Source organism: Impatiens glandulifera, chromosome 8, assembly GCF_907164915.1.
Source record: "Impatiens glandulifera chromosome 8, dImpGla2.1, whole genome shotgun sequence".
Taxonomy (NCBI): domain Eukaryota; kingdom Viridiplantae; phylum Streptophyta; class Magnoliopsida; order Ericales; family Balsaminaceae; genus Impatiens; species Impatiens glandulifera.
Window position 1 is genome coordinate 18,673,001 of NC_061869.1, and position 10,304 is coordinate 18,683,304.

At 30.5% G+C, this 10,304-nt stretch overlaps 1 protein-coding gene across 1 annotated transcript; it reads right to left on the reverse strand.

The window, feature by feature from the left end:
- Nucleotides 1-415: 415 nt before the first annotated feature.
- Nucleotides 416-4,123, reverse strand: LOC124911191 (serine/threonine-protein kinase BRI1-like 2). Its single transcript, XM_047451641.1, has one exon. It carries the CDS (start codon nucleotides 3,972-3,974, stop codon nucleotides 564-566), a length of 3,411 nt encoding a protein of 1,136 aa, XP_047307597.1. The 5' UTR covers nucleotides 3,975-4,123; the 3' UTR covers nucleotides 416-563.
- Nucleotides 4,124-10,304: the final 6,181 nt, after the last annotated feature.

A 10,304-nucleotide genomic window follows, 5' to 3' on the forward strand; every position in this document is an offset into this window, starting at 1 on the left:
TAAGTGAAAAAAAATAGATATGGTACTCCATGATAAGATTGTGTGAATCCACAATAAATCTTATTTAATTTGAAAAATTATTCTAACAACATGAATAATTATATTAGATATGAGTTATTTTCCTTTTTCAATAAAACAAATTTTATTAAAATATTTTAATTTAATTTTATAAAATGAATAGATTTTATTTTAATCCCAATATCTCAGTTAACACTTATACTTTAAGTTAGGGAATTAAATCATGATAATTTATATATTTCATGTATAAAACTCGTTTTCTTGCTTAAATCGATCCACGGGTTAACCCATAGACCCGATAATCCAATTTAAGCATTATATATACAATTATATATACAAGGAAGTAACATTTTTTTTTTTTTTTTTATTAGCAACTATCTATAAATGTGCCCTAAAGATACAAATCAGAAAATACCTTCTTCTTTTTCAAAAGAATTACAAAAACAAAACAAAAATTAAGTTACAAATTCTATCCTCTAAATTAACATGAAAATGAAGAAGACAAAGAACACAAAAGAAGAAGGTTTTCTATCTCTTGTTCATACTCAAGCACTATTTACAGCATTTCCATGGCCACCACCAGCTCCAACAAGTTCTCTCAACATCGCCACAACCTGCAACATATTAGGTCTTTTCGACGGAAAATCCTCCACACATTGAAGACTAATTTCCAAATACCTCACCATCTCTTTCACTTCTTCCGCCTCCAATTCATCCGTTCCTTTCTTCACCAAAAGCAAATCCTGATCAATAACCTCCATTCCTTTCCCTTCCCTAACCTTAATCTTCACCCATCCAACCAAATTCGTATCTCCAAAATCCTCCTTATCCGTCGGTCTCTTCCCCGTCAATAACTCCAACAATACCACTCCCAACGAATACACATCTCCTTTCGCCGTACATCGAAAACTCTGATAATACTCCGGCGGAACATACCCCGGCGTCCCCGCTAATGTACTCACACTCAAATGAGTATCCAACGCACTAATCAATCTCGCCATCCCGAAATCCGAAACCCTAGCTTCCATTTCCTCGTCTAATAACACATTACTCGATTTCATATCACGATGGATTATATGAGGAATGCAATTATGATGTAAAAAGCAGAGTCCTTTCGCTGCACCACGTCCGATCTTCTTCCGTTCTTCCCATGTAAGTATTCGTTTTCCTTTACCGTGAAGCATTTCCTCTAAACTACCGTATTCCATGTATTCGTAAACAAGTAGTCTTTCTTCTCCGATTTTGCAATACCCTAGTAACGGAACTAGGTTTCTGTGTTTAATTTTACCTAGGGTTTCCATTTCCGCCATGAATTCTCTATCCCCTTGACAACTTAATCGTATGAGTTTCTTAATCGCGACTGATGAACCGTCTTTCAATGTCGCTTTGAATACTTCACCAAATCCGCCGCTGCCGATTAAACTCGCGGCTGAGAATCCATTTGTGGCTTCGATTAGTTGAGAAAACTTTAATTTCCTGAGCTGTCTTTGAAATGTTGCTACGTTTATACTCAAGGGTTCTCTTTCTTTGTCAATTTTCCATGTAGTTGCTGCGTGGGAAGCTTGAAGACTGTTGAGAATCTTGACTTCTTCAGCTTCTCGTTTTCTAGCGCGCATTGCGATCGCCCAAACGATTAGAATACTGATGGAAGCAACTGAGATTAGAACGCCGAGAACAACGCTGTTAGTCCATGAAGAAGACTGAGATCGCCTGTTACTTTTCCGGTTATCTGATCCAGAACTCTGAATAGTAGTGGGGTTTGTTTCACATTCCTGTAAAGGAACTCCGCATAAACCTGGATTATTTGCGTATTGGGTCGCTGGAAGTGTACTAAGCTGGCCTCTACTTGGTATTTGTCCTGTCAATTCATTGTTAGAAAGATCAATCTGAACTAAAAACGACAGATTTGAGAATGAATCCGGAATTCGCCCTTGTAATCTATTATAAGAAGCATCAAACATTCCCAAGTTCTTCAGCTGTCCCAAACTCGCTGGAATCTCGCCTGATAATTGGTTATGAGCGATAACAAGAACCTGTAAAGCCACCATTCCTCCGAATTCGTCTGGTATGTTCCCACTAAGCTGGTTATAAGAAAGATCGAGATATTCAAGCGTCTGATACTGAGTAAACAAGCTCAGTATTGCCCCTGAATATAATCTAGTGAAATCGCAAGTTCTCAATGAAGGCACCTGAAGAAGCCTCTCCGGCCTAATTCCTGCGAATTCCAGCAAACCGCCGACTCCCCTGCATGAATTTCCCACGTTTCGAACAAAAACAAGCGTGTTTCCTGCGAGTATACCTGAAAGTGCTTTGGCCCCGATCTGTCGACCGAGTTTAGGAGGAATTTCACCTGTCAGCTGGTTACTATTAAGGTCAAGCCAAACTAGACTGCTGCTATTTGCCAGCTCGTTCGGAATTCGGCCTGTGAGATTGTTGTTTGCAAGCTGTAGGACCGCCAGCTTGCCGAGTTGTCCGAGCTGCCCGGGGATTTCTCCGGTGAATAAATTGCTTGTTAAAGAAACCCATTCCATGTTGCTACAACCGGATAACTCAATTGGAATCTCTCCGGTTAAGCGATTATTGTTCAGGATTAAATCTTTCAAATTCTTACATTTCCCTAGCTCAGGCGGGATCTTCCCTTCAAGACTATTGAACCATGCTATAAACTGGACTAGATTTTCGAGATTCCCAATCTCCGGTGGTATCGATCCGTTTAGATAATTCAAACTGAAATCAACCGCCCTGAGCTGCGAACACAGTCCTAATTGAGCTGGGATTGGACCCGAGATTAGATTATCAGGCAGTCGAAGCTCCTCTAAGGAAGCTGCTCCAGGACACATATCAGGCGGGATGATACCCGAGAACTGATTCGAACTAAGATCAACAATCCTCAATTTCCCACACGAAGAAATCGAATTCGGAAACGTTCCAACAATCCGATTATTACTCAAGATCAGCTCTTCCAACGATCCAAGATTCTTAACCATGGAATCAAGAAAAGGACCAGTGAGATTATTGTTAGCCAAATCAAGCACTTGTAGCCAAGAACAATCAGAGAACGATTTAGGTATTGGACCCGTGATGTTATTATCCGAGATTCTCACCTCCAACAACGAATCACAAGCATACCCAAGCTCAAAAGGTATCCATCCGGTGAGACGATTATGTGAAAGATCCAATCTTTGCAAACTGTTTAACCCGCCGAGTGTTTCTGGTATTTCCCCGCTTAAACGATTATACGAAAAAGTTAAGATCTTCAAATTGGTACAATTCGAAATCGAATAAGGGATCGAACCATTGATTTCATTCCTTGAAAGATCAATCTGCGACAAGGAACCACAGGACCGAATCTCCATACCCGAGATAGTCCCGGTTAAATTGTTCCAGGAGAGATCAAGAACCTGGAGTTTATCCGAGTTAGAAGAAAGAAGTTTATCTGGGATGGAACCGGTTAAGTTATTATTTGAAAGATTAATGTAGACAAGATTAGGAAGTTTAGTAAAAAGGGTTTCAGGGATTGTGCCAGAAATCCCGGAGGAAGAAAGCTCGAGTTGATTCAACTGCGGCGGAAGTTGAAGAAGAGAGGAGGCGTTAGCAGTGAAGGAATTGGCAGAGAGGTTTAGAATTGAAAGGTTATCGAGAGATGAAAAGGGGGAGAATGAGATAGTTCCGATTAGATTTCCAAGGCTGAGATCGAGTTGGGTGATTCGAGAAAGAGAACAGGTAACACCATGCCAAGTGCAGGGATTTTTTTTACCCAATTGCCAATTGGAGAGGATTCCATTTGAGTCTTTTGTGATCATGTTCTTGAACAAGATTAAAGCTGCGGCATCGGTTTCAATGGATGATTGGTCTGATTGGGAGAAGGGAAGAAAGAAGAGTGTTATTACTATGGTGGTTAGTATGAAATGTGAAGAAGAAGATGAAGGAGGGTTGGTTTCCATTGGAGAAACCATTTGAGAAGAGAAAGTGAATGAATGATACAAGGGAGATATAGATTTATTTAGAGAGAGAGAGAAGAAGGGTTGTGGAGGGAATGATGAGAATTTGCTTTGGAGCAAAGGTGTGTTTTTGTGTGTGTGAGAGAGAAAGAGAAAGATAAAGAGAGAGATATTAGCTTTGGAAAAAGAAGATCCTTTTATGAGGTTTTGTAATTGAGAAAAAAGGAGGGAACGTGGTGAGGAATAAGAAAGTGGAGAATTGGATTGAATTCTGCATTTATATTATAATATTGTTATGTGAGTGTGGGTGATTTATTTATTTATTTAATTATTAAATTTGAAAACTTAGGGAATCCTCAATTCAATTTGAGATTTGTTTAGATCATAATGTTATTTAGGTAAATTCTAATTGTGATTGATTGAGTGAGTGAACTAGAGAGAATATTTTTTGAAATTATGAGGGACTTATTCATGTTTATGTTGAATTGGTAAGGATGATAATGAGTATCTGGAAATATGATATTTATGGATATTTTTTCTACGGAGTTAAGTAATTCAAATTGGGATTGGGATCGAGAATAGGAAATAAAATCGAAATACTCATTCGGGTTCTAGGTTGGATAGTGGTTGATAAAAGACCATAAAATCCATACTCAATTCATATATAAAATTATATTATGCAATATTTAAAGCATTTGTATTCTCTTAAATATCTCTTATCTTAAATTTAGTGTTTTTTTCGTTCTTATATCAATTTGACAAATACATGATTAAATCGAATATTTAGAATATCTATCGGGATTGGGTATCCAAATTATCGGATAGAGATCAGTACCCTGGATTATCGGGATAGAGGTTGAATATGAGGTACTCGTTGGAGACGGGATCGGAGATAGGCAACTATATTGAAATCGAATTACAGGATTGAGTATAATATTATCCGAAGAGTAGTGTAACTATTGTCCTCCTTTATTATTTGTAATGTCAAATTTTTTTATACAAAATTGTGTTTTATATGCTTAATTATTTTAAATTTATTACTAAATATTGTATGTTTTCATTTGATTCATAATTTATTCTCATAACTATTACAAACTTACTCTATTGCATTAGATAGTTTTAGAGCTTATTTTAAATAACTATTATTAATGATATATTAATTTGATGTTTAATTGTTTCAATATAATTTTTTTAATTTAAGAAATTATCAAAACTCCCCCAACTTAGTAATAGATATATTAAGAAATTGTAAAAAATTCTTTATCTACCAAGCTTAACCATTCTTAAATTTAAGTTTCTCAAACTCTAATTTCTAGATCTTTTCATAGTCGTCTCTCATTTCAACCTAAGACGCTTATAATGATCGAGAATCAAAATAGATTTTTTATCTATTAAATAAAACTCTTATTACTTAAATTATCATAATGGATTAAATGAACTATTATTCTTAAAAACGAAAAAAAATATCATTATTTTATTAATACGTTTTTAATTCGACCAATTTCTTATAACGAATTCAAGCCAATTTATTTTGGAGTCACAAATTAATAAAAGAATATAACCTCATGAAACTAACTTTGCCCAAGTGCTCTCCACCTCTTTTGCTTAGATCTAATCCACAATTTGTTGAACATCATCATTATGAGATTAAATAAACTCTAAGTGAAAGCAATAAGTTGTGGTTGTGTAAGACATTGCTTCTAAAGATACCCTTTGTTTTAAATTAAATAATCCCACACATTAAGTTAAATTAATGACACCATTACTGTAGGAACTTAAGGGATTTTGGTCAAAATAAAGGTCCCACAGCCAAAAAAGCATAATAATAATTATAATAATAATAATAATAATAATAATAATAATAATAAACCTTTTATTGTGGACCAATATCAAAATTGTTTTGTAAAAATAAAAAAATAAAAAGATAGATACTGTGGTGTGTTTGATCCGAGACTTTATCTCACTCTACCTTTCTCTATCTGTCAGTGAGCATGAGATTGAGAATAATAATAACTCAGCATGCCAATTGCCAAATGCTAGCTATTTATTTAATCATATTTATTAAAGAAAAAAAAATCAGATAACTTTATTCCAATTCAACAAATTATAAATAGTATATTAAGGTTTAGTTTGATTCATTTTATAAATTTAAATAAACATTAATTGTATTACATAATAAGTTATTACAATAATATTAGAGATCAAACTATTGCAAATAAATAAAATCAAATATACTTAAGTGTTGTTTAGCGAATAAATTAAATAAAGGTAAAAATAAAAAATTATATCTAAAATTTAAAAAATATTTTAATTAATAATTTAAAAATAAGTAAAAATACTAAATAATCTAACATTTAATTAAATAATCAAACTAAATAGTTTAAGTGAGATACTTGTTTAGTTAGATTTTAAAAAAAAATCATATGTAAGGCAACTCAAAAAATAAAATAAAAAATAGTTAAGATTGTGATGTTAAATTAATACTAACTAAATAATTATCTTTATTTTTAAGTGAATTATATTTTATATTTACTTTGAAAAATAAATTGAATATTTTTTAATTAAATATAATATAAAAATCTACATTAAATTAAAATCCAAAGGTTTTAAGGGAGAGTTTACTATTGGAATCCTTAACCCTAACCTATTTATCATAAACTTAATGCAATTTTACTTATTTACTTCATTTAAAAATATTATGATTTTTATTTAGAATTAGATGGTCAATAAACATTTGATTTTTAAATATAGGACCGAAATAAATTAGCTAAAAATTAAAGAATTTTTTAATATATTTTTTTTATTTGGTTACCTATTTTTTTTTCATGTTTATTTGTTCATGTTCATATTTTAGTTTATGTTTTAAATAATTAATTTCGTTATATTTTTATAATACTTTAAACCTTCATATTTTTGTATTATTTTTATTGACTTAAATAATTATTATTTATATTAGATTTTATTGTATTTTTTTTTACATTTCTTTAACCCTTGACCTCACCTCCTGTCCCTTGACTAATGAGTGGGTTATTATATTGTGTAAATTTTTTATTAAAGATTTTAAGATTATTTTCTAGATAACAAACAAAATCAATATATATATATATATATATATTAAACACAATTCACATGAAAATAAATAAATAAATAAACAGTCCATTATGTTTTTAAATTAAACCAAAAAATTTATTTGAAAATTAGCTAATATTTTAACAGAATGAAAATTATATTAAAAAATATAAAAGATAAAAATGAAATTATTAATATATTTGTTTGGTATAATATTTTTTTAAATAATGATGTTGATAGTGTTATTATGATATATAAATTATTTTTACAATTCACATGAAAATAAATAAATAAATAAATAAATAAATAAACAGTCCATTATGTTTTTAAATTAAACCAAAATATTTAGTTTGTTTCAAACAAGTCTTAGCTATCCACGCTCCACAGTCCACACACCCGCCGTACATGAATAAATAAATAAATAAAATTATAATATTATCAAATATATCCGCCGCAGATTGAGGCAATAATCCCATGCATTGCGATTCAGTTTAGAACGCTGCACTGGAACAATCTGCACCGTCCATAGTTTCCCTAATCCCATTGAGAAAAAACATTATTAATCATCCTCCACTCATCACAATATAAATGATGTACTAGCTTAGCTAGGCTAGACCCTCTATAAATCCCACCTTCTGTCTAAGGCCCTGTTTGATTGGATCGGATTATTCAGATAAAGTTTTAATTTATTCAAATAAGCTCTCAGTGCTGATAATACAAAATTAATACAAAAACACAAATTTTCATCTCGTCAACAAAACGTAAAACATAATAAACATAATGAGATTAAACATTTGAAATTAACACTAAAATATAATCCAAAAATACTCACCAAAGAACAAAATAACATAAAATGTATTGTTATGGAACTCGAAGATCCTCAAGAAGATTAATGAGTTTACAATTGTCTCCACCGATTTTTCAGAAGAGATACCATAAGAGATATCTCCTAGAGTCATAATAATAGCGTTATGGAGTAAACACATCGGTCGACCGCGATTATTAAACGTTCTATTGTTCTTTTCGAGCCAAATGATCCACCATAAATTAATCGAGATAGTTAGGGACTCATCGATTCAATCCGATCAGGTTTGCAGTTTCTATCAAAATATTTCAAAAATCGACGATTAACTTAAACATCATTCATTCCATATTAATCATTTTTCAGAGTAGGCTTCAAATCGAAATCACTTATTTGCATCACAAAAACAAACAAATGAGGTGACTTTAAAAAAAATATTATTTTTTTTCTCTTACAAAAATAATACCCTTTTATTAATTTTATTATTATTAAAATGACTCTTAAAACTACACTAATCTTAATTCATACTGGGTCATTTTATAAATGCAATACTAACTTATTATATAGAAAAATTAGAATAAAACAAAAGTAACAAAGTAAAAAGGAAGTCCATGTATCAAGGATAATATATATACTCCAAACATTATAACATAAGAAAACATGGAGAAATCATGTGAAAGAACATTTAAAGGTATGAAAATGATTTTTATTTTTTGCGTTAAATGTTTTCAAATAACATACATACAAAAACATCTTAATAATTAAAAACTTCAATAGGAATTTATTATTTTAATAAGTTTGATTTTAATTATATATCAAAAATATTATAATTAAATAAATTGTCATTAACGGATCATTAAGTTGTTAAAGGGGATAAGAATAATTTTGAAGAAACCAAAGTTCATAGTATTATTCTAGCTTAAATATTTTGTACCATCTTATTAACTTAAAATATAAAAATTAATTATTTTATCATTATACATAGTACATTTTAAGTATTTATATTAATATTTTTTTTATTTATTATATATCAAATGAATGATTTTGTTTTTATTTGAATTTTAAATTAAAAAATATTTAAATAATTTATTCTAACTACTATAAAACAAATAATAATAATACAGACCTAATAAGATAACAACTTTAAATTTATTTATTTATTTTTTCTTAATAAGTTGATACCTAAAAAATAAAAAATGACAAGTTTCACTTTCACTTATTTCACATATGATAGATTGATTCGACTCGAATTTAAAATATTTTATCTTATATTATATTCATATAATTCAAAATAAAATAGAAGTAAATAAATAAAAATTGATGAATAAAGATAGGTTAGCCTAGGGATCAGTAGGCATAGGTTAGGGCTCAGTCTATGCCTATTTAAAATTAATAAAATGGTGTGTGTGAGAGAAAATATATGAAAAGCATGAGTTATAACATCGGCATGCAGACCCACCCAAAAATAAAAAAACACTATTATGAATGATGATTTTGTGGCAGACTGGCAATGAAACTGAATGTGGTGAATGGTCATGATGCCTACGTTCATTGTTAAACATCGACCTCGGACTTGTTTGGTAGCAAATTTGATAATTGTTTTTTTATAACGAGCAACTCTTTTAAAGTGCGACTAATTCCCGTTTGTTAATCATATAACCCGTAAACCTACTTAATTTTACTCGTGCCGCCTGTTCTTAAGTGGAACTAAAATTTAAAATCAACTCAAAATTAAATAATAATAGTATAAACAAACAAGCCATATCTATTTAGATTAGTTAATAATTATTTTGATGTTTGTGAATATTTTTCAAACAAAAAGCTATCATTAGAGAAGATATCACTTCTATTGTTAAAAGATTTCGTTTAAATGTGTTAAATGTAGTAAACTAAAATCAACTCACATAGTCATCACTTTCACTTTTAAAGAGGTTTTAAATGAGAATCAAACTCATAATATTTGAACTCTTAAACATTGATTCTTACAACTATCTTAGTGGGTTATATTTCTATTCAAGATTCTAAATGCTTATTGCATGCACTCCTTATACTCTTGAGAGAAATATGTTACACCTTGCAATTTTTTTAGAAAATATCACATTATATTTGTAACGTTTTGCCTTTAGTATAGGAATTAATATCAATCATCAATTATTTGTGGTTTATATTAATTTCAGTTACATCACATCTATTCTACAGTTATGCTTATTAAGTTAGTTGTTTTACGTATTTTTTTTTGAATTTAGATAGTTGTAATCATTTTCATTTGCTGCAATCTTTTTTCATCTTTGACAATAAGAAATCTCTCTTCATCTGTTTTTCCAATACTTTATTGTTTATCACATTCTTGCATTCCGCACAACAATTGGTATCAGAGTGGGTTAGATCCGATTAGTTTATCATTATTTGTTTTCTAGCGAGAAAATGTCTTCAAAGAATCTGAAAATTAAAAAATTCACAAGGCGAAACAGTTT

Coding starts and splice junctions, on each gene's coding strand:
- LOC124911191 (XM_047451641.1), bottom strand. CDS start 3,974: ATGGTTTCTCCAATGGAAACCAACCCTCCTTCATCTTCTTCTTCACAT.